Genomic DNA, 24,869 nt, shown 5'->3' with positions numbered 1-24,869 from the left:
TCTATTGAGTCTTTGATGGTGTAACCAGTATTTGGGACTAAGGCCTGATGGATAAGCAAACGCCCTAGTCGTAGGGATGGGCCCTGGGGAATTCATGTTAAAGCCATGGAAAAAACCTTTCATAAATTAGGGTAGGCATCCTCCTTGCTCCTCACTGTCAGTTCTAGGGCATTTCCCACCCTCCTCAATACTTCCCAACTTTGACTCATATTATCAGGCTCGACTACCCACCACTCCACCTTCCTGCAGTCAGCATTTACTCTCCAAGTTTCTCCTCTCACTCCTTGAAGATTTCATCTTCTGGCTTGTTGTCACTCTCTGGATACAACTCATCCCACTATGATGATCTCATCTCGTTTCAGGGCTTTAAATAGCATCTCAAGGCTGGAGTTCTCTCTTAAATGCTAAACTCATACATTCAGCTGCTTACCAACATCTTTACTTGGATTATTAAGAGGCATCTCAGGCTTAGTCTGCTGTGAACTAAGCTTTTACTTCCCTCCATACCCCCAAACACGCTCCTTTTATGGAGCAGTCGCTATCTCATTTAAAGGCAACTCCATCTTCCAGTCACTCAGGGAAAACAACGTGGTCTCACCTTGGATCCTCTATTCTTTCACACCTGACATTTTATCTGTTAGAAAACCCTGTTGTCTAAGGTATATTCAGAATCTAACCACTTCTCCCTACCTCAACAGCTAACACCTTGGTTCAATTCACCATCACCTCTCCCCAGGATTATGGTATCTTCTTAGCTAGTTTTTCTGCTTCCACCTTTTCCTTTGTATAGTTTATTCTCAACCCAGCAAATAGAGGGATTCTGGTTAAATGCAACTAAGATTATGTCACTCTTCTGCTCAAAACCCAGCAACAGGCTTAAAGCCAAACCCCTCATTGTGACCTAGGAAATTCTTTATGACCTGGCTACCCCATTACCAGTCTGGCCTCCTTTCTAATCTCCCCCTTGCTTGCTCTAATCCAATCCTGTTGGCTTCATGTAACCTGTGTCCTCCCGGTTCAAGCAATTCTCTTGCCCCAGCCTCCCCAGTAGCTGGGATTACAGGCATCCACCATCACGTCCGGCTAATTTTTGTATTTTTAGTAGAGACGAGGTTTTGCCATGTTGGCCAGGCTGGTCTGAAACTCCTGACCTCAGGTGATCCACCCACCTCCGCCTCTCAAAGTGTTAGGATTAACGGCGTGAGCCACTGCGCCCAGCCTACTACAGGACCTTTGTTTGTACTTGCTGTTTCTTTAGCCTGGACATTTCCCTCAGAGATCCACATGGTTTGGTTCCTGCCTTCCTTCTTACTTCTCAGCAAAGCCATCCCTGACCAACCTATGTAAAATTGTAACCACCCCCAAAAATCCTATCATCCTTTCCTAATTTTTTTGTTAGCCAGTATAATTAACACATCATATAGATTACTTAAATATCTTAGCTTTAAAAATATTCATCTCTCCCACTACAATGTAAGCTCCTGTAAGCAGGAATTTTGTATATTTTGTTTACTGGTATTTCTCCAGTGCCTGGAAAAGTTCCTGCCATGTAGTTAGCACTCAATATTTGCCAAATAAATGAATTAAAGCATCAATTGTAGACCTCAGTTTGCCCTTAGGTATTTTACAACTTTGTAACCAATTTCAAGAACTTTCCTTTGAAAGGAATAGCTATGATCTTTCATCCCACTTTCTGCCACATGAAGAAATCTTTTTATACAACCTTAGATCTATGAGGACTCAGGCCAACTTTGCCTGCACTCTTTCTAAAAAGAGAGTCCACCATCTCACCAGCTAGCCTGGTTGGAAAAATCTATGCACTAGAAAATGCTGCCTTTTATTGAACCAAGATGTTCTTGAACATCTTAGTTTACTGAACAAGACCAGTTGCATACACTGGTCCACTCCACTGCCCCCTCTCAGAACAAATTTACTGCCCTATTTACACAGTATCTTACAATCCCTCTATCCCTTGTCTTCTACAGATTAAATAATCCCAGTTTCTTTATCGGTTTCTCCCATGATGTAGTTTGCTGTCTCCTCACCATTATTGCTGCCCTCCTCCGGACGCAGCGCCTCACCTAAATGAAGGTCCCCAAAAGTGGGCATATGACTAGGTCTGACCCCCACAGAGTACAATGGGGCCCTTTCCCTGTGATTGTGACCCTCTGGTATGTCATAAAGACAGTACTTGATGTGTGGTGGTAGCCTCACTGTCTTGAGACAGGGTTTGCTTGGGCTGATGTGGGGTGGAGGCAGGAGGAGTCATGGATAGTTTTGGGGTCTGGGTGCATTTGTGGCAGTGGTATGAGGTGGCAAGACAAAGAGGGGGTCAATGACATGAATAGTGTGCCACACAATGTAAAAGATCGGGAAAAGCTGTGAGGGAGGAGGCCCTGCAGCGTGACTAGCATTTCATCTTGGGTGTGGAGGAAGAGGTCGGGGTCTGAGTTCATGGAAACTCTGATTAGGGGTCACTCTAGCAGCCTGAGAAGTTTCCCAAGGTGCTCTGGGGAAGTCATCTGACCACATTTTCCCATCACGCCACTAGATGGAGCATTGGGATAGAGGATGTGAAGTGGGGTTCCTGGGATTTGTGCAGAAGAAAACCTGACATCCAGTTCTTGAGCAAGTTGCTTAACTCTGCACACCATTTTCATCTGGAACATAATATCTACCTTACAGGATTCTTGGGCACAGCCAGTGAGCTAAGAGATACAAAAGTGCTTGTAAGCTGTGAAGGGCTACAAAAAAGATAACTAGTTTTGCTATTTTGTTTAAAAGAGATAGGCGGGTTAGAGAGCAAAAAGCACTTTCTTGGCCTGTTTGCTGAAAGAGCATTGGGTCCTCCACCAGTTCAACCCACCGATGGCCCCTGGCCTAGGGTGGCCTGAGCTTCCAAAGTCTGAGATTGGAGGTGACGCACCTGAAAATGGGGATGACGTAATTGTTCGGGAAGATGCCAACTCGCCCGGTGACCAAGGAGACGCCCCTGAGCCAGCCGTCCTGGCACTTCCCCAGGACCCTGACACCTTCTCCCTTTTGCAGGTCCAGCTCATCGGGTCCATGGGCTGAGTAGGAGTGCAGGGCTACAAACCTGGGAAGACACAGAAAACTGGTGGGGAAGGAAGATGTGCCTGATGGGGGGCATGGAGCGGAGGAATGGTGGAGGGAGACTGCCCGGTGGTTAGCAATAAGAAACTTCTTGGCCGAGCGGGTGCAGTGGCTCTCGCCTGTAATCCCAGCACTTTGGGAGGCTGAGGCAGGTGGATCACCTGAGGGCACGAGTTCGAGACCAGCCTGGCTAACATGGCGAAATACCATCTCTACTAAAAATACAAACAATTAGCTGGGCATGGTGGCACGTGCCTGTGGTCCCAGCTACTCGGGAGGCCGAGGTAGGAGAATCACTTGAACCCAGGAGGCGGTGGCTGCAGTGAGCCGAGATCGAGCCACTGCACTCCAGCCTGGGTGACAGAGTGAGACTCTGTCTCAAAAAACAAAACAAACAAACACCGCCCCCCCAAACAAAAACAAAAACAACAAAGAACCTTCTTAACACAGAAACCTGGACATGTAAGGCAGATAAACATGGAGCACCTTTGTTGAAATAGTGGTGGAGGAGGCCAGGTCCCTGCCTTCATCTCCCCATCATCCTCCATACAGTGCACAGCAGCAAATCACTAATTTAGGCCAGTCTCAGCACTTTAACCATGGGGAAACAGGCCTCCAACAAGGAAAGGAGTTTGCGACAGGAATTCATGTCAGAGACGAGCCTCAAACCTAGAAGGTGCTGCTCTACCTAGGATGCTTTTGCACTAGTGCTTGCTGGGTCCCCAAGGAAATGGTGGCAGCCAGCAAGGCTCAGGGGAATAAGAGGTCAGCATAGAAGCCTCTCTGATCCAGAAAGCAGGGACGTGTTTGACTCCTGGGAGTGGCCTGAGGAGCCAACTTAATGTAGGCGGGGAAGTAGATGCTGGGAAGTGGGAGGCAGGAGGTAAGTTTTGGGTTTGGCACCCAGGGGAATCCTGGCTGCGTGGTGGGACTGTGAAATTGGCCTGTGTCATGGCAGAAAGTCCTCAACTTAGAGCAGAGACTTTGCTCCCTGAAGTCCATACAGGAATCAGGCAGGTAATATCCAGGTATGAGTCAGAGGGGTAAAGGCAATCAGGACAGCTGAGGCTGTGGAGGTGAGAATAGCTACCTGATCCAAGGCGTTCAGGAAATAATCCATTGGTTTGCCAGATTCAGGGGTCACCAGTATATGGCCCCCAGGCATCTCAGACATCAGGAAGCCCTTCCAGACTCCAAGGACTATGAGACGCTGGAGCATTTTATCAAAGGGAATGGGGGAGTGTTCTCTACAAGGTTTTTTTTTGTTTTTTCTTTCTAAAATGCTATATTTAGTTTTTGCTGATTACTAAAACAACATCTATTTATGACCCAACATTTTGAATCTAAAGCAAGACAATAGAAATTGCTCAATACCAATCTCCCAGTGATGTTGTGGTATATAATCTTCCAGTCTCTTTCTACTTTTGTGAAATAATGAGCTAAGAGTGATGTGGTTTGCTAATTTGTGTTGTCTTTTTTTTTTTTGTTTTTTGAGACAGGGTCTCACTCTGTGGCCCAGGCTGGAGTGCAGTGGGATGATCGTAGCTCACTGAAGCCTCAAACTCCTGGGCTCCAGTCATCCTCCTGCCTCAGCCTTCTAAGTAGCGAGGAAAACATGTGCACAACCATTTCTGGCTAATTTTTAAGTGTCTTTGTAGAGATGGGGTCTCACTATGTTGCTCAGGCAGGTCTGGAACTCCTGGGTTCAAGCAATCCTCCTGCCTCAGCCTACTGAAGTGCTGGGATTACAGGTGTGAGCCACTGTGCCTGGCCTTAATTTCTGTTTTTCACCATTATTTCACTTGGAAGTGGTAAAGGAAGGTGACCTATTGTCTCTCTGGATGGGACGGTTTGGGAATGGTGATGCTAGATCACCACTGCACATGGTAAAGATGACCCTTTTGTGCCAGACTGGGGTGAAGGGATGAGCCTTTTACTCACATGTTTGCTGAGAGGTGTTGCTGGGAGCCCGGCAGACCGACCATGGCTGTGCAGTGTCCTGGAGAGACAGGTGCGGGGTGATAAGTGCTGACCTGCACAGACAGAAAAGACAGCCAAGCAGAACCAGTGAATGCCACAACCCAGGCCCACAGCAAACAGAGCAGCTACACAGAAAGACCTGACACAGCTGAAAACCAACAGCCATGCCCGGTGCCACCCACTGTGTGTCCTCTCTATGGTTTGTGGCTGTGGGCACAGGGAGGTGGGGAGGAGCTGGTTTATGGCCTGCTGGGGTGGCATGCCAGGACCGCATTCCAAAAGACTGCTCAGATAGGGTGGAAGATGAAGAGCCGTCCAATTTACAGTCCACAGGGCACTAGCAGGCTCCTCCTCCTGTCCCTCTTCCTACCCCACCCATCTCCCTCTATGAAAACCTGCTCTTGGAAAATGAAACAGTGGAGAATATTGATTCAGAACTGAGCGCTTGCAAGGCAGTTTGAAATGCTTTATAAGTATCAGCTAAGTTAATCCTTATTAAAGGAACTGTTGTAATCCCCATATTTGGATGAGAAACTGAGACAAAGACAGAAAGAAAGGTTACACAATTAGTATGAAACAAAGAAAATCTAAAATCAGGCAGTCCAAGTTCTGAGTCCATACTCATTATCGACTATTGCTAGAATTACACACACACACACACACACACACACACACACACACACACACGCCTAGCCAATGAGTTGTAGAAGTTGAATTTGAATCCCTTTCACTTTTCCAGGATAAAAGAGGAAACAATAATGATAAAACGATAAAAGCTCCTGGAAGGCTGGGCTCAGTAGCTCATGCTTATAAACCTAGCACTTTGGGAGGCTGAGATGGGAGGATTGCTTGAACCCAGGAGTTCTAGACCAGCCTGGGAAACATAGTGAGACCCCATCTCTTTAAAAAAAAATTAGCTGGTTGTGATGGCAGGTGCCTGTCATTCCAGCTACTCAGGAGGCTGAGATGGGAGGTTCGCTGGAGCCTGGGAGGTGAAAGCTACAGTGAGCCATGATTTTGCCACTGCACTCCAACCTGGGTGAAAGAATGAGATGCTCTCTCAAAAAAAAAAAAAAAAAAAAATGTTCCTGGAAACTGCCTACTATCCTAGGGCTTTGGCAAACATATTGCCTTGCTTACTTTCTTCTGAGCACATATCACAGTTTATGAGTGTTTCCTTGCTAGACTTTAAATTCCATGAGGGCAGGGACGATGTCAGTCTGGTTCATCATTGTATTTCTGCATGCTCAATATGTAATTGTAGCTTAAAGAACAAAGGGATGAGTAAAGGAATGAATGAAAAGGTCTTCCTACCTAGTACACCAAGGATAATGAAACCTTCTCCATGCCATCCAGAGTAAATACATTCAGTCTTTTCAGTCATCTATGATGGCTACACTGTGTGTGCCTTTTTAGGACTATGCTGTTGTAGGTATAACTATTGTTTGTGTATTTGTGTTTATGCAGGTGTGAGTGCATTATTAAATACATATGTCCCTTTGTTTTGAGCAAATGTATATGTTTGCTCAAAGCCCGTGTCAGTTCAGTATACATGTGTGATGGCATTGGGCCATTGCAAATCTGGTTTTGTTCACACATGTGGTCTATGGATTGATGTGTGTATGCTGCATGTGCTGCGTGAGATTGCAGACACAATTGCCTTATGGATTGTAAATATCTGTATGAGATTCTGTGTCTATGCACGTGAACTCTAGAGGTGTGTACAGGTATGCCCACCATGTAATTTTATACATGTGTCTGTATCAATATGTGGTCGTCATGTATGTATTTGTGATAGTCCAAAGATCAAGTTATAGGATCAAAAAACCACTTTAGTCAAATAGTAAGTGTTGGTGAGGAGGTATAAAAATGGAAACCCTCATACATTGCTGGTTGGAATGTAAAATGGTACAGCATCTTTGCAGAACAGTCTGGCAATTCCTGATATGATTAAACATAGGATTACCATATGATCCAGTAAATCCATTTCTAGAATATGCCCAAAAGAAATGAAAACATGTGTCCATACAAAAACTTATAGGCAAATGTTTCAGCAGCATTATTCATAATAACCCAAAGAGGGAAACAACTCAAATGTCTACTCATTGATGAGTGGATAAAGAAAATATGGTATAACCATACAATGAAATATTATTCAGCCATAAAGAAGAATGAAGTATCGATACATAAGAGAACATGAATGAACCTTGAAAACATTATACTAAGTGAAAGAAGCCAGACACAAAAGACCACATATTATTTGATTCCATGTATATGAAATGTCCAGAATAAGTCAATCTACAGAGATAGAAAATAGATGATCATTTCCAAGGGTTGGGATGATGGTGAATATGAGGTGATAGCTAAAGGGCACAAGGTTTCTTTTTGAAGTGACAGAATATCCTAAAATTGTAATGGTAATGGCTATACATCTGTGAATATACTAAAAACCACTGAGTTGTATACCTTAAATGGGTGAATTGTATGGTAGGTGAATTATATCTCAATAATAAAGAATTAAGAAGAACGAAACCATTCCACAATCACCCTCCTGAGGTACTCTTAGCACTACATAAAATGTTCTGAGTTTGTAATCAGATATTGTTACACCAGTTCCTTCAAACAGATATGACAAGGAGCTGGCTTTGGGCTATGCTGCTCCTTGCCTATGACTGGGGAAGGTAAACCCCTACAGGGCTTATGTTTGTGGAAACTGTCGAAGCACTGATTAAACGGGATGGACTTCACTTAACACTCTTGGATTTCCAATATTATGTTTGAGTAAAGGAACTGCTATCCACAAACACCATTAATCCTTTAGGGAGGGGGAAGATGCCAGAATGCGAAGCCATCTTCCATTACACTAGGGTCTGTCTTTTTACTTCTCTGGGCCTTTATCTGGGGAGGGCATGTTTCCCCCATTTGGAATAGTGAGCCTGGCCAGGAGAGTAATCTGTGGGCTTGTGATGGAGTTATTTCTAATAGGGAATGAGAAAGGATGTTAGTTTCTCAGGTTTTAAAGTGTCCTGGAGGCGAAGAGAAAGGATGACATGAGAAGGAGGAGGAAGGAGACAATGAAGAAGAGGGATGAGGGGGAGATAGTGGAAAACCCTGAGAATAGAATAGGGTAAAACTAGAACAGAGATACTGTGGGAGAACGGTAGCTCCAGAGGGACAGAGCGAGGAAGGAAGGAGAAAAGAGGGAGATAAAAACAGTTTGAACAGGCCATGTTGGAAAACAGATTGGCCATTTTTTATAAAGTTAATTATACACTTTCCATACCACTCAGCAATTGTACTCACAAATATTTACTTAAGAGCAATGAAAACATATGTCCATACAAGGACCTGTACATGAATGTTCAGAACAACTTCATTCATTTTAATGAAAAACTAGAAACACCCCAAATGCCCATCAACTGGTGAATCACCTGGCAAATTGTGGTATAACCACAGCGGTGTACTCCTTAGTGATGCATGAAACAGCAGGATGAATCTTAACATCGCCCTAAGTCAAAGATGCAGGATGCTGAAGACTATATACTATATAATGCCAATTATGTAAATATTTTTAAAAAGAAGCCATAACTATAGTGACAGAAAACAGATTAAGGGTTGACAGGAGCCAGGGTGGGGAGAGAGGACTGATAGCAAAGGGGCACAGGAGAGCTTTTTGAGATGATGCAAATGTCTGCTATCTTGATGTTGGTAGTGATTACATGCTGTATGCGTTTACCAAAAATTATTGAACTGTATACTCAAAATGCTTAAATGTTATTGTATATAATTAAACCTCAATAAAGCTGTTAAAAAACGTGAATACATTATCTAGTTAAGGCCACAGGAAACATCCGAGTAACCTTAGCTTGAGTCAGCTCCAGGTCTGGAATTAGTCAGGAAGGGGACGAGAATCACTTAGCTTCATAGAAGGCAGCTAGCAAGTAACCCTCATGGTAAGGGGCCACCTGAATAGGAGAGAAACCAAGAACAAGAACCTATGGATCAGAGGCTCAATCAATAAGGCAAAGGAAAAATGAACGAATGAATGACTGGAGAAACAGGAAAAGAGAACAAGATAGACATAGGCAGAGAAGAGAGAAACTGGGTGGGAAAGAAGACAGGCAGAACAAGACAGAAAGGAAGGCCCCACCCGGTAAGTGAAGACAACCAGACAGATGGCTAGCTTCTGAGGAGGCAAGTCTGCTCCTGTCACTGGGATCGAAGAAGGAGGCCCAGCCTTTCTGAGTGAATGGGCCTGGCCCTGGTTCGTTTCCCTGGGGTCAAGTGTGACCTCAGGTGCCCATGCCACAAGGGGTTTTTGAGGCTGGGTGGGAGGTTCTCCACCAACTCATGCTCCCTGGCACAGGGTTCCGAGTCCTGAGCAAGATCAGGGTAAGTATGGGTGTGTGGGTGTGGTGGGGAACTGCATTCTTGCTGAAATCTAAACACATTTTTTCCCTCCCTTTTGAAGGAAATGACTCATTTAAAATAAGTCTTTATCAACCACAGCAGAATCCACAGCTATATGGCTTCTGGGAATTTCCAGGTCTTCAGGTGCTAAGTGAGGGAGTAAGAGGGTATGAAGCCTCCTGGCACAGAGTTGCTGGCAATGCTCTGCCCTGCTGGTCCTGCTGCCTTCACCATCAGCCACCCAGGTATAGAAAATGCAGCTACCTCTTAGGAGTCCAGGGAGGAGGTCTAACTTAGGACTCAGGCCAGTGGCTCTACCATCTACCAGGACCTGTGATCTTGGACAAGTGGTTGAATTCTGTGGATCCTCCATTTCTTCAAAATCTATAAAATGGGGCAATGATGGTATTTCTCTTTTAGAGTTGTTATGAGGTTTAAGTAAAATAATCCATGTAAATTATTTAGCACAGGATTTGACACACTGTAAGTGCTCAATAGATACTACTTATTTTGATCTGCAAAGAGATTAGTTACTGCGTAGGGTGGGGACAGAGTGGGTGCGGTACCTCTTATGGGACAGCCTGGCAAGTTCTTGGACTGAAAGCAGGACCCAAGAATGTGGTGGGTATGGGGAGGAGGAGTGTGTGTAGCAACCTTGCTCCTCTCTTCTAGCAGAAAACCTCCCCACCTTTCCAAATGTAAGTCTGTTTTTCTCCATTCCGTGCTGTGGCTCTCGGCTATTTCCTCCAGGGCTTTGCCTTTTGGTAACTTGGCGGCTACGGGGTGACTGTCTTCCCCAGCGGAGTGTGAACTACTCTAGAGCTGGTTATGGTACTACACCTGGTATTCCCCAAAACTAACAAGGGCCTTGAACCTACAGTGTTCACTCAGGGTTGAGAGAAGGGCTACATTTTATTTTATTTTTTATTTTTTAGAGACAGAGTCTTGCTTTGTCACCCAGGCGACAGTGCCATGGTGCAATCACGGCTCACTGCAGCCTCAACCTCCCAAGCTCAATCGATCCGCCCCTCTCAGCCTCCTGAGTGGCTGGGACTACAGATGTGCAACACCACGCCCAGATAGTTTTTTGTGTTTTTTGTAGAAATGGGGTTCTACCATATTGCCCAGGCTGGTCTCCAACTCCTGGGCTCAAGCGATATGCCCTTGGCCTCCCAAAGTGCTGGGATTACAAGCGTGAGCCACTGCGCCTGGCCTAGGGCTGCATTTCAGAGAGAGAAAATTAGGTATTGGTGGTTTCTGTACCCACCACTAGGGACAATCTGGAGCTGACCATCTGACTTTGTAAAGTTAAAAGCTTGTTCCCCTCTACAGACTCAAAACAAGTTAAGAGCCACATTTGGTAATTGCTGTGTGTGGACCTTCTTGCGTCCTAGGCACTGTGCTAGGCACTGGGATTACTGCAATAAGCCAGACACACAGGGCTCCATTCTCATGTGGAGCTCACAGTGTATGCCAGGAAGCTCCTGTAACATACGTGTAACGTACTCATACTCAGTGACACCTATGACTATGCTGTGTAAGCCTGCGCATGTTGGGGTCGGGGAAGATCGGGATGCTCTGGGAGCTAGCAGGAGAGGCTCGCCTGGACCTCCAAGGGCTGCTTCACCCTCACATGCTCTGACTCCAGTGCTAATTTATACATGGGCCCCATGGTCATTATCCCCATTTTTATAGATGGGGAAACTGAGATAAAAAGATTTCACAATTTTCAGGCGGTGGCCAAATGGGTGGACAGCTTGATACCAGAAGCAAGGACCCTAGGCTCAGAGTCCTTTCTGTAGAGCCGAAGGTTAACATTTCCAGATCTCAGTGTGGCTGAAGGGGTCATATAGAGGACGCATATGTGTTTATGTTGGTGGAGAGGATGACCACCGTTCCTGTCAGGTGTCCCTAGTCATACAAAATAGGTCTGCAGGCAGGTGGAATATGAAGCTGTCTGTGCTTGTTTTTCTTTTCCTTTCCCTGGCAGGGCAGAGCTGAGGGAGTCAGAGCTCCAGTTGCCAGGCGGCTATCAGCCCTTCACCATCTACGGCTGTCTCAGGGCCAGCCCCACCTGCAACCTTCCCTGTTCTTGATGAGCAAGGAGCAGCCACCCAGAGCTATTTATTTGTCCTGAGAGTAAAAACACTGTCTGAGAGAGAGAACTCATTTATGAGCTGTCAGCAGGTCCCTTTAGGTTCATCTCAAAAATGCTTTTTTTTCCCGAAGTACACGGCTAGGTCTGCAGGGGCTATATTGCATAACGCTGTGAAGACTACTGAATTTACACTTCCCAAGGAGTCAGCAAAATTTGGAAGATCCTCTGTGATCTGCTCCCATTTTGCTCTCCAACCTCACCTTTCTCCATTCCCTTCCCCCCCACTTCAGTGGGGTCTTTTCTTAGTTCTTTGAGCAGGCCACACCCGTGACCTTGTGCCTCTCCTGGCCACCCTGCTACCCTGTTACTTCCCACTTCCCACTTCTGGTCTGACTGTAACTTCCCTTTGTTATTAAAATGTAAGATTATAAATATATTATGCATACAGATAAGTGTATATATTTTGTGTATCATTTAAAGAATAATAATACAACAGATACCTGCATACATACCACCCACAAAACAGATACCTGCATACATACTACCCGAATTAAGAAATACAAAAAAACAGAAGTTGAATATTGTGCTTAGAAGCCCTCTGCATATTCCCCCATAATCAAGTCTCTCTCCCAAGTTATCCCAGAGGTAACTACAATGCTGAAGTTTGTGTTAATCATTCCAAGGCTTTTCTATGTTGTTACCACCTTGGCATATATCCCTAAACAGTATGCTGTTTAGTTTTGTCTATCTGTGAACATTGTATGAATGGACTCACAATGTGTGTATTCTGTGACTCGCATCTTTTGCTTAATGGGAAGTTTTTGCATATATTTATGGCTAATTTTCACTGCTGATTCTTATATTTCATTCTGTGACTATACCGCCATTTATGTGTCATTTGGGCAATTTTTGGTTTGGGGCTGTTGTGAGTGATGTTACTATGAACATTTTTGTACATGTCCCCTGTGCACGTGTGCAAGAATTTCTCCCAGGATATACATCTAGGAGTGGAATTGATGGGCCGTAGGGTAGGAGCCTGTTCAGTTTTATTGGGCATTAACACTGTTTCCCAATGTGGCTGTAACAATTTACACTTCCACCAGCAGTGAATGACAATTACTGTTACCCCACAGTCTCACCAGCATGTGGTAAGGCCTGGCTTTCTAATACCTGCTGATTGGGTGGGTGGAAAATGCTATCTCATTGTGGTTTTAAATTAATTTCTCTGAGTACCAGGAGCTTTCTTTTTTTTTTTTTTTTTAATATTTATGGACCATTCTTGTTATACGAAATGCCTGTTCATGTCCTTTGTCTCCCACTCCTCCATGGGGTTATTTATTATTTTTGTATTAAATTGTGGAGTTCTAATGTATTGGATATGAATTCTTTGTAGCTTATATTTTTACTCCGTGGTGTCTTCTGATGAACTGAAGTTCTGATTTTTCATATAGTCAAACTCACAATATATGCCCTATGGTTCACGTTTTTAAACAGTCTTCAACAAGTTTTTTTCCTCCCAAGGTCATACGGATAAACTTCTATACTGTCTTCTAAAAGTTTTATAGTTTTGCCTTTCACATTTAAGTCTTTAATCCACCTGGAATTGATTTTTGACAAGGGAGGAATCCAATTTCATCTTTTTCCACATGGATACCCAATTAGCCCAGCACCATAGTTCATCCTTCCCTTCTGATCTGCAAAGTCTGCTCTGTCATAAATCAAGCCTCCATGCTGTGTCTGCTTCTAGGTTCTCCAGCATGTTCCATTGGTTTCATAGAATCTCTGTGCTAAATCCATGCCATCTTAATTAGCTTTGAAATAAAAACGGAAATCTGATTGGGGAAGTCCAATTCTTTACCCCAACCAAATTCCATCTTCTTCGTTAGAAGTGTCTTGGCTCTTGGCTTTTTGTTCTTCCTTTTGAATCTTAGAATCACCTTTTGAGTTTCATAAAAACAAACAGCAAACAGACCCACTGGGATTTGAATTCATGGTTACATTTGGGGGAGAATCAACCTCTGTAAATATTAAGTCATCCCATCCAAGAACATTGCATAATTCTCCATTTATTTTAGAGCCTCGTTAATGTCTTTCAATAGTGTTTTATACATTTTCTCAATAAAGGCCTTGCATGTCTTGTTATATTTATTCCTAGAGATTTAAACAATTTTGTTGCTCCTGTAAATGGTACCTTTTTAAAAATCATTTTTCTATTTAGTGTACAGAGATGCAATTGACTTTCTTATATTGATTTGTATTCAGCAACCTTGATAAGCTCATGTTTATTCCTATTACATTTTTTCTAGGTTCCTTTGAGTTCTCTATATAGACAATAGTATCATCTGCAAATAACGACAGTTATGTTTCTTCCTTTCAAAGACTTAACCTTTTACTTCTTTTTCCTGCCTTGCTGTGCTGGCCAGGCCCTCTGGGACAGTGCTGAGCAGAAACATGAAAATGGGCATTCTGTTCTTTTTTTCAATCTTAAGGGAAATGCCTTCAACATTTCACCATTAAGTATGATGTTTGCCGTAGATTTAAGTAGATTCTGTTAATCACATTAAGTAAGTTTCTTTTTATTCCTAGTTTGCTAAGACGTGTTAATATATAATGAGTGGACATAAAATTTTATCAAACATTTTCTGTACCTATTGAAAATGTCATATTTTTTTCTCCTTTAATCTGTTAATGTGATAAATTATATCAGTTAATTTTCTAATGCTGAACCAACCATTCAATCTTGGAGAAAAACCCAACTTGATCATGATATATTCCATTTCCCTGCATTTCTGGGTTTGGTTTGCTAATATATACTTGAGGATTTTTGCATCTGTGTTCCTGAGTGAAGCAGAAGTATACTTTTCCTTTCTTATGTTGTCTTTTCCTGGTTTTGAAAGTAAGGCTGTCCTAATCTTATGAAATGAGTTGGGAAATGTTTTCTTCCATTCTTTGGAAGAATTTGTATAATAGTTAAATTATCCCCTCCTTGCAAGTGTGAAAGAACTCACCAGTAAATCTGTCTGGGTCTGGAGTTTTCTGTATAGGAAGATTTTAAATTACTGATACTATTAAATGGTTGCAATGCTATTCTAAAGGATTTCCAAGAGTTGTTTACCAGATGTAAAATGTTTTTCCACAAGCCCTGTTTGTTGAAGAGAAGTTCCTGTGGGAACACTTGCTGGGTGGCCTCCCTGTTGGGGAGAAAAGGTGGTACTTGGAGTATCTACATAGAGCCTTGGAAAACCCCAGCCTACGCATACCCCCATACGTCATCAATTCGTCCTTAGAGAACCCGAGAGTCCCAGTGCCTTACTTAAGAGGAACCCCATGGGGGCAGCCACAATTAGGAGGATTTTTGTAGCTTCTTGAGGCACTATGCAACCATGACTAACAGAATGGACTTTTGGGGCTGTCTGATGAGGGTCTGAGTTTTGGCATTGTAACTTACTGGCTGTGGGAGGCTCAGACTTAATCCCTCTGAGCCTCATTTCCTCATCTATGAAAGGATGCAAGAATAGTGGCTACCTCATGAGGTTCTTGTGAGGGCTTAATCAGAATATGCAAGCAAAGTGCTTTGCATAATGTCTGACTCATATGAGGTACCCAATAAATGGTTACCATTGTCACTATTATGACATAGGAGACATACAAAGCAGATGTCTGGGGAGAAGAAGCAGACAATAGGACTTCCTCAGTTGAACTGGATTTAAGAAGGAAAGATTCATTCTCTAGGATACAAAGGCCAGCCACCATAGTCCAGATTGCCTTTGAGGAAGACCCAGTGTGGGGTGGCTTAGCCCAAGTATGGGGGACATGCATTTAGGAGTCTTTCTTCCTTTTCCCTGATGATAGGTTGGCCATTCTCATGGATCCTGAGGCTTCCATCCCTGGCACTTCCCCATAGCTATGCTCTGCATTGGCTTCTTGGGAAAAAGCAGAAAACGCAACCCACACTTCAAACCACAAAGACAAATATGCTTTCTCCTTTGGTTGGACACAGAATGTCTCCTGCCCTGCTACTCCCCTGCCGTTTTCTTTTTTTCAGATAGAGTATCACTCTGTCACCCAGGCTGGAGTGCAGTGGCGTGATCTCGGCTCACTGCAACCTCTGCCTGCCACATTCCAGCAATTCTTGTGCCTCAGCCTCCAGAATAACTGGGATTACAGGCGTGTGTAACCAGGCCCAGCTAGTTTTTTAGTTTTAGTAGAGATGGGGATTTGCCATGTTGGCCAGGCTGGTCTCAAACTCCTGACTTCCAGCGATCCACCCACCTCGGCCTCCCAAAGTGCTGGGATTACAGGCGTGAGCCACCACTCCTGGTCATTAAAAAAAATGTTTTTATTTTAAGTAGAGACAATGTCTCACTACGTTGCCCAGGCTGGTCTCAAACTCCTGAGGTCCAGCGATCCTCCTGCCTCAGCCTCTCAAGTAGCTGACACTACAGGTGTGAGCCACTGCGTCTGGTCTCCCCTGCTATTTTCTACCTCATGCTTTCCTGAGACCAAGGGTCCTGCTGCTTTCAAAGCAGGGTTTGGGCATCAAAGCAGAGTGTGATGGGGTGGGTACTGTTAGGGCTTTTTGAAATGCCAGGGTACACAGAAGTCTTAATTAGAACCCTTGCCCTCCTCATCCTAACAGTCCGCTTGAAGAAGTAACTGTTTGGCAGTAATTATGGTTAAATCCTCTCACCGGGCCTCATTAAAGGCCATAAAAACTTCAGTATGCAAAGTGTCTCTGAAGTCTGCTGCAGATCTCCTCAGGCATTTACTCACAGAAGATGCTTGCTAAGCATCTGCCAGGTACCAAGCACCGTGCTAGGCCCGGGGGATCCGTGATGAGGCCACTGCACTCACAGACAGTGGAGACTGTGCCTCCAACCTACCATCCGTCCTACCCCAGGCTCCTGCCCTCACATTCCCCAGACAAGAGTATCCCAAAGATGGGTAGTCTCTGGACATCTAGAAATTTTCATGCTCCACTCACCTCTCATTTGGACTAAAGGACCTACGTCCTTATAAAGTAGCTCTTTATGGTGGAGATATTGGTGATGGAGGTTATTTTCCGAGCTAAGGAATATGGACCCACAGGGAGAGGTAGATGAGGGAAAGCAGCAGACCAAAACAGGAGACATTGGAGCATAACTGTTAGGAACTTGGGATCTGAATTCAGACGTCCCTGGGTGCGGGTCCCCACTTTGCTATGCTTTCACTGACCATGTCACCCTGGGCAAGTTACTTAACCTTCCTGGTCCTAAATTCCTTCATCCGGTTTAGGGGAGCTTTAATAGGTTTCTTCCTAAGGACTTGTCAATTTTTAAAAATCTAAGGTTTCACTTCAGGGGAGATAGATGGCTGGTGAAGCAAACTGAAGTCAGAATGAAAAAAAGTAAAAAAAAAAAAGTTAATTAAAAAAAATCCCTTCTAAGGAATTTAGTGAGCCCAGAAATAATTTGGCAATGTCAAGTTCATCTCAGCATCTTCAGAAAGTTTACTTTCTGCCTTGTGTTTGTTGTCTCTTAATTTAAAATTGTCTCAAGGATATTATAGCGACAACAATGAACATTTTTATTTTAAAAAAGAGAAAAATTAATCGCTTACCACCACCAGCCATTATCAAAGCAGTTGTCTCTGTTCTTTTTTTTTTTTTTTTTTCTGAGACAGAGTCTCACTTCATCACCCAGGCTGGAGTGCAGTGGCATAATCTTGGCTCACTGCAACCTCCACTTCTCAGGTTCAAGCAATTCTCTTGCTTCAGCCTCCTGAGTAGCTGAGATTACAGGTGTGCACTACCACGCCTGGCGAACTTTAGTATTTTTAGTAGAGGTGGGGTTTCACCATGTTGGCCAGGCTGGTCTCCAATTCCTGACCTCAAGTGATTTGCCTGCCTTGGCCTCTCAAAGTTCTGGGATTACAGGCAAGAGCCACTGTACCCGACCTCTGTTCTTTTTTGAGTAATTAAGTGCCCTCAATAAATGAAGGATTTACATTCTTGGAAACCTAGGCTCCATTGCTGTCATGGTTCCTCGAAACACTCCCTGACACTTTCTTGTTGGTGTGTCTGCCTTCATCTTCTGAATTATTATCACTGGATACCCTTGGGAAGACACCCCATACTGAGGCTGAGACCTTGGTTGGTCATAGGACAATTTTTCCTTCTCACAGGATTATTAGAATGTGGCCACAAAGTCCACCAGGGTCCCAGAATCCTTTCTGAGACAGGCTCAGTGATCTCAGCAAGTGAAAAGGGCATGTGTTTCCAAAGCCATCACTTAAAGCTCCTTCTGGATGTCATGCCTGCTGGCTCTGTGGTTCTGCAGATATCAGAAGTTGTCCTTCATAGTCTCAAATGAGATTTAAACAGTTTTAATTGGCTGTCCCCAGAGACTCACCATCCCTGCCCCGAGGGCCCAGCTCGTGGTGCCTGGAGAGGTTCCACTTCCCTGCAAGCAAGCCCTCTGCTGTCCTCTCCCATCACTGGGTGAGCCACAGAAGCTCAGGACCCAGGCTGTTTGGACAATCAATGCAGCTCACTCTTCAGAGCACTGCATTTGATGGGAAATAAAGGGAGAGAATAAAACTCTTCAGATAATCTTTGTTTTCAGGTGTCCTGATATTTTTATCTCATTGTGCTAAAAAGGAATGAAAATATGCATTTGCATTAAGAAGGGGAGAATCCCTAATTTTGGCCCATCCTTATAACAAACATAACTTTTATTTGTATCTCCACCTTTTAGAACAATACCTAAGCACTCAATAAATGTTTGTTGAGTGTGCTTTTAGGAAGATCAGTGTCTGCACCATCTGGGATGGATGTGAGACAACCATCCTTCCAATTGTCTCTTCTGTTGGTAATAAGACTTTCATAACAACAAACAATGGGGATATATTTGTGGGGGAGGGGTGTTACTTTTGTTCTTTACCTTTTCTTGATATTTCCTAACTGAGCCTCTTTTTCCACAAAATGTGGGTGTCATTTTTCCTACAAAGAGGCTTAGGGCATGGCCAGGCGCAGTGGCTCATGCCTGTAATTTCGGCACTTTGGGAGGCTGAGGCAGGCAGATCACCTGAGGTCGGGAGTTTGAGACGAGCCTGACCCACATGGAGAAACCCTGTCTCTACTAATAATACAAAATTAGCCCAGCGTGGTGGCGCAGACCTGTAATTCCAGCTTCTTGGGAGGCTGAGGCAGGAGAATGGCTTGAACCTGGGAGACGGAGGTTGCAGTGAGCTGAGATCGGGCCATTGCACTCCAGCCTGGGCAACAAGACTGAAACTCCATCTCAAAAAAAAAAAAAAAAAAAAGAAAAAGAAAAAAAAAAAAAAGGCTAGGGGTTAGTGCTCATAGATTTTCACTAAGGAACTTCCTGTAACTTCTAAAGAGACATGATTTGGGAATATCTGGTCTCCTCTAATTGACAAATGCTCCTAGGTAACACAATGTGAAAGACAAAAATGGTTGAAAAGAAAGCATAGTCCTTGCCCTTAAGGAGTGTGTAATCTCACTAAGATGGGAAAAAAGAAAACAGAGTTGCAAAATCAAGAGCTAATGATTACAGTATACTTGTCAGAGGCCACACATTCCTAAACACTCTATTATCTCATGTAATCCTCACAACAAACCAAAGGGCTAAATACCATTATCATCACTTTTCCCATTTGACCTTGAGAATGTCAAGGCAAAAATATATGTTTAGTAACTTGCCCAAGGCAAGTAACTTGCCCAAAGCAAGGAAGCTAAGCTGGGATTCGAACATACATGATGTGACTGTGACTTCAGAACCTGTCCTCTCAGCCCTAACTACAGCACACAAGTCAGTGTGTGCATTTTGGAGGGAGAATCAGGTGGTGCTGGCTCTAAGGGCTGGAAGGTTCTAGAGGGCAGGAGTCGGCGAGGGCTGGGATTCTCAGAGAAGGGCTTCTTTAGCTCCCTGTGCCTCTTTTGCTGGGCTAAGCCAGGAAGGGTTTGCCCCATTTCTGGAAACTCTGAAAAGACGCCTGAGAAGAGATTTCTCAGTCATGCCTCTGTTACCAGAGAGAAATGTGATTTACGGGCACACGTGTATAACTTTCCCAAGGCATGGGCAGTAGGATGTCAGGCTGGGGCTTTGGCCCCGAGCTGAGGCTTGGCAAAGCCTGAAGGAGTGCCAAGATAGCATCTGGATTGTCTCTGTCACCACACCTAGTGTCACCTCACCCCTCGGTCACTGGCCAGATGAAATTGCTGCCTCTTATGTAATAGACAATGTTTTTTTTCAAGAGTTGTGGTCAGGGAACTCAGGCTCATATTACCTATATGAATCTTGGAAAAATCTGAAGCCCCTTCCCTTGGCTTTAGGATCCTAGTATGTAAGAGCTGAAGATCTTGAAGCCATAAGAGCTTCAAGATCACCCAATTCAATCCTCTGAGGGGAAGTGGCAAGTTGAAGGTCATCACCCATGGGGCTTGGCCACAGAGTCAGACCTAAGTTCATCACTGGGAAAGGGTACCATGTCTGGGTAGCTGGTTCCAGAGGTTGGTTTGCTTGACTTGCTTTCCAGACTACGTTTCACTAATTTTCAGCAAATATTTATTAGGCTTTCCATATGCCTCATTCTGTCCTTATGGAGCTTATATTCTAGGGAGATGGCAGGTAAAACAAGATACACATATACAAAACAAAAACCAAGAAAACAGACTAATAAAATATACACCTTAAAGGAAGCAGAGATAGATGATAGGAGACCTGCTTTGGATAAGGTGTTTTCCATTCCATGCCCTCCTACCTGGCTGGGTGACCTTGGCTATGAAGTTCATCCAAACCCGACATGCTGCTTGTCTCTTGCCCCTGGAGCACGCATCACTGGGGGGTGCTTAGCTTTGGGGTGGGTCTTATTTACCTGGGGCACGTGGAAGGGATGGGGCTGGGGATGCACCAACCAAAGGTGTATTTTTCCATATATGGGAGGCTACAGTCTTGGACAGTGGCTGCCTGGCCTCAAGCTTAGGGTTGCAGTTGATTTTGTGCTTCTGACAGAATCCAGATATCAAAGCACTAAAGCATGGACACACCCTCCATAGGGAAGGGTATTGGTTAATCTCAAAATCCCCAGGGCTGGCAGGACAAGAGCAAGCAAGGCAAAATGATGACACAGCAGAACTTGGCATTGCTGCCCCTTATACCCTTTATGGGCCTGTAGAGACCCCACGGCCCGCATTCACTTCTCACTCACCCACCCTGTTGATCCCTCCCTCCTTCATTCACTTACATACTTATTTCTTTATTAAATTCCTCATTATTATAAGAATTCCCTCACAATTCATTCACATCTTTCTTTCATCAGATTCCTCCATCACCTAATCATTCATTCAGTCTCTTTTGTTTATTGGGTCATGTACATAGCTATGTATGTGTTCACTGGGTTTCACTCTCTTCATCACTCATTCATTCAACAAACATTTGCTAGCCATCTCTCCTTGCCAGGCTCAACTGGGCTTAACCCTGGAGGGAGCAGGGGGACATCAGTCACCCTGTCTTTAAGGAGTTGAGGGCATTAAGGTACACTTAGGTAAATTCCAAAACAAGGTGGTAAGTGACAGAATTCCTCCTGGAGGCATATGTCAATTGTTTGGAAGTGCAGATGGGATGGTGCCTCCCAGGCATCCAGTGCTCCTTCTTCCCTACAGGGCCCAAAGTGACCAGGTACACACATTCTCACAAAGGCATTAGGGACCTCAGAAGTGGCTAGACCAGAGGAGGGTGTTTACTTTTTATTTATTTTATGTTATTATTTTTGAGACCGAGTCTTGCTCTGTCGCCCAGGTTGGAGTGCAGTGGCGCGGTCTTGGCTCACTACAAGCTCTGCCTCCTGGGTTCACGCCATTCTCCTGCCTCAGACTCCCAAGTAGCCAGGACCACAGGCGCCCGCCACCACGCCCGGCTAATTTTTTTTTTTTTTTTAGTAAAGACGTGTTAGCCAGGATGGTCTCAATCTCCTGACCTCGTGATCCACTCGCCTTGGCCTCCCAAAGTGCGGGGATTACAGGCGTGAGCCACTGTGCCCTGCTTTTTAAAAGAAGAGGGCAATCTTTTAGCCCAGGGATCTGCAAACTCTCTAAAGGGCTAGAAAGTAAAACTTTCAGGCTTTGTGCAAGGTCTGTGTCACTACTACCTAACTGTTTCCTTATAGTGTGAAAGCAGCCATAGATGATATGTAAAGAGCGAGACTGGCTGAGTGCCAATCAAACGTTATTTTTGGACACTGAAAATAGAATTTTATATAATTTTCACAGCATGGAGTTTTATTCTTTTGATTTTCACCCCTGCCCCCACCACCCAATAAATTCAAAATCACATCTGTAAAAACCATTCTTAACTTCCTGGCTATATGAAAACAGGCAGCAGGTGCATTTGGCCCATAGGCTGTAATTTGCTAATTTTGTTATAGCTCAAAGAAATGAATGAACAGTGCATAATTTCCAGATGCCAATAGCAGAAATAGTTTAGGGGTTAGTAATTCTCCTGGTGACCTGGTTACTGCTTTCTCTACAGATGTAGACAGATGAGGGCCCAGCAAGGGCCTAATCTCAGGCACAGGGAATCGGATTTTAAAAATACAGGATAGGTATTCTCTGACTTCATCATTGTCCTGCCTCCTTGAAACGAATACAGACAAATGATTAAAGCAGTAAACTCTCTCTGTGCTCCAGTGTGTCTTGTTCAAATCTGTTTAGGGCTTGTCACTTGAGTATATAACCCAGGCCTACCAAAGAATAGGGCCTCAGTAAATCTTCACTGAATGAAAGGACATGGGCACACGGTAGGCGCACCATATTTGTGAACAGAAGCAAGGAAGCAGCAAGATTTCTCTCATCAGTACTGGTTCAGGTCAAGTCAAAGGCAGTGGGGGAAGGCGCAAGGGCTCAGTTAGGCAGCTTGACAGACCAGCGAGTAGAAAGATTTGTTCTTATTTCTGACTCTGCCCTTTTTGTCCTCAGAGTTGCCCTCTACTCAGTGTGGGAAAACAGGGCTTCCCTAGCTGAAGTGTCTTGGAAACAGACAAACTGGTGCTTGCAATATTCTTTGCATATGTAAGCAGTTTTTACTTCACATCTAGTTGTGCAATTTTCCATCAGGGCTTGATTGTTTTGGGATGGGAAGAGAGGGAGAAGAATGGATATTACATATCCCAGAGCTTGGGCATTAAGATACAATAAATGGTTTTTTTCTTCGATGAAAGGAAATGGTCCATTTTCTTGGAGTTTTCTCTTTATCTTTCTTTTGTTTTCTTTTCTTAATACACTGTCGTTTATCAAAAATAAAGTTCCCGAGGCATTCACAGAGGGCTGTGATAGGGGCCCGTATCTTGTTTTTCCATGAAAACAATGGAAGAACGTGCCCCTTTTGTGCCCTCTGTAGAAACTCTCCCTTAGGAAGAAGGCCTGATTTTCAGCTTATGTGCAGAGAAAGCAAATAGCACAGGAGCTCGTTTCCTGAACAAATCCAGATGTACCCTGAGCCCAGCATAGCCCCCAGGGAGTGCCCAACAGAATGATATGGACTCACCGAGTCTTAAATGATGGGCCTGTGTGGGGATGGTGAACACACGGCACATGTGTCCATTTCCTACTCCCGGGCCCATGACAGACACGGATAATCGATCCCTTTATTCCTTCTCACTGAGTCTGGTTGCTGTCCCAGAATCTCTCCTCAATCACCTCTGGGGACAATTGAGTAAGGATGTGAGATGCCCCACTGCTCCCACTGCTCTGGCAGGGAAAGAGCACAGGCCCGGAAGACAGCCAGACCTGGGTTCTGACAAAAACTCTGAAATGTACTTGCTAACTGAACTAAATACTTAGCCTCTCTGAGTCTTAGTTCCTCCATCTGAAATGGAAAGAAGTAACAACTGTTAACAACACTCACAGAGGATGTAAGACTGTGGCACTGGGTCTGTCACAAAATGAGTTCCTTTTTTGCTTGGAGCTGAGCGGGGATGGAAAGTGGGCCTGAATTATGTATTTATTGTGCCTTTGTTTATTGCTGTGGGGGTATGTTTCTCTGCACAATTTGTTTTTCTTTTCACTACATATGTATGTTTCTCTGTACAATATGTTTTTCCAACAATCCGCTTAGTGCACAGATCCTTTCAGCTTCTCCAGCCAGGAGCGCGGTCGTGTTTTGGCACATTTCCAGGGACAGGGCACTGGCAAGTCTCCCCATCGCACCTGTGCAAAGTGTCAGGTTTCCCCAAAGCCCTTGTATTCTCCCTTGTGTTTGGGAAGAGTGGTCTGCTGGGGCTGTTCAGAAAGGGCATCTTTTTCACACAGCCCTTGACTTAACTGCCCTGTATTCTGCATTTACTACAAGCCAGATCCTATGCTACGTCCTGCACATCAGCTGTTCTCAGCCGGAGGCAACTTTGACCCTGGGGAACATTTGGTAATGTCTGTTGTTGCCACAGGTGGGTGGGTGGTGGGTGCTACAGGCATCAGTGGGTAGAGGCCAGGGATGCTGCTAAAAACCCTACAATGCAGAGGGTAGCCCCCACAACAATTATCTTGCTCAAAATGCCAATAGTGCTGAGGCTGAGAGAGCTTGCTGTACACGAGTATCTCACTCATCTCCTAACAGGTCTGTGTGGAAGATGCTATTAATTTTCCCATTTGAGATGGTGAAACTGAGGTCTTGCAAGGTTGAGTCACTTGGCCGAGGTCACTGTACCATCAAGGTCTGTCTGTGTCCACATGTCTGTACTACCCTCCTTGTTCCCAGAATGCTACCCTGTGACATTGCTTTTCCCTTTCTTTTGCCCTTCTGTTTTATTTTGCTTCTCTTGTCTTCCTTTCTTGTTGAATTACCTTTCTGTGTGTGTGTGTTGCAGGCCCCAGTGGCCTTGGATATCAATGTCCCCTGCTCCCGGCTCCCAGAGCTATAGCGTCTATGTTAAAATGTCTGAGGTGCAGGCTGGGCCGCTCCCTTTTTCACCCGGGCAGGGTTGGGTCTTCTCAGTGGCGCACCTGCCAGGATTAATTGGGCAAAACGATGATGTAAAGTTTAACCTCTTGCTGGAGAAATGCTGAATCAAGGAAGTAAGCAAAGTTAATTATCAAACCTGCTTTAGTCACCAGAAACCAGAAAGGTTTTTTCCCCAGAGGACCTCAGGGAGCTTGGGCAGGGCTGAGGATCCAAGTACTGTAGGAGCCACTGTGCCCCAGGAGTACTGGCGCTTTCTGGAGTGACCTCAGTAGAAAGGCAACTGGGCTGCAGCGCTAAGGACAGGTGCATGC

General features: G+C 44.5%; 1 protein-coding gene across 4 annotated transcripts in view; it reads right to left on the bottom strand.

Moving 5' to 3' along the window:
- SH3RF2 (SH3 domain containing ring finger 2) overlaps positions 1 to 24,869 on the bottom strand; it is a 145,737-nt gene that overhangs the window by 29,464 nt on the left and 91,404 nt on the right. For all 4 annotated transcript variants that reach the window (XM_005558132.4, XM_073994520.1, XM_015452078.4 and 1 more), the window contains exons 6-7: positions 5,056 to 5,147; positions 2,927 to 3,097 (exon numbers count right to left, since the gene is read on the bottom strand). In XM_005558132.4, coding sequence (XP_005558189.2) covers positions 2,927 to 3,097; positions 5,056 to 5,147 — 263 coding nt within the window. The remainder of the gene's footprint in view (positions 1 to 2,926; positions 3,098 to 5,055; positions 5,148 to 24,869) is intronic.

The sequence above is a fragment of the Macaca fascicularis genome, chromosome 6 (genome assembly GCF_037993035.2).
Source record: "Macaca fascicularis isolate 582-1 chromosome 6, T2T-MFA8v1.1".
Taxonomy (NCBI): Eukaryota; Metazoa; Chordata; class Mammalia; order Primates; family Cercopithecidae; genus Macaca; species Macaca fascicularis.
Note: the sequence above shows the minus strand (reverse complement) of the source record. Positions and strands in the feature narration are given on the sequence as shown.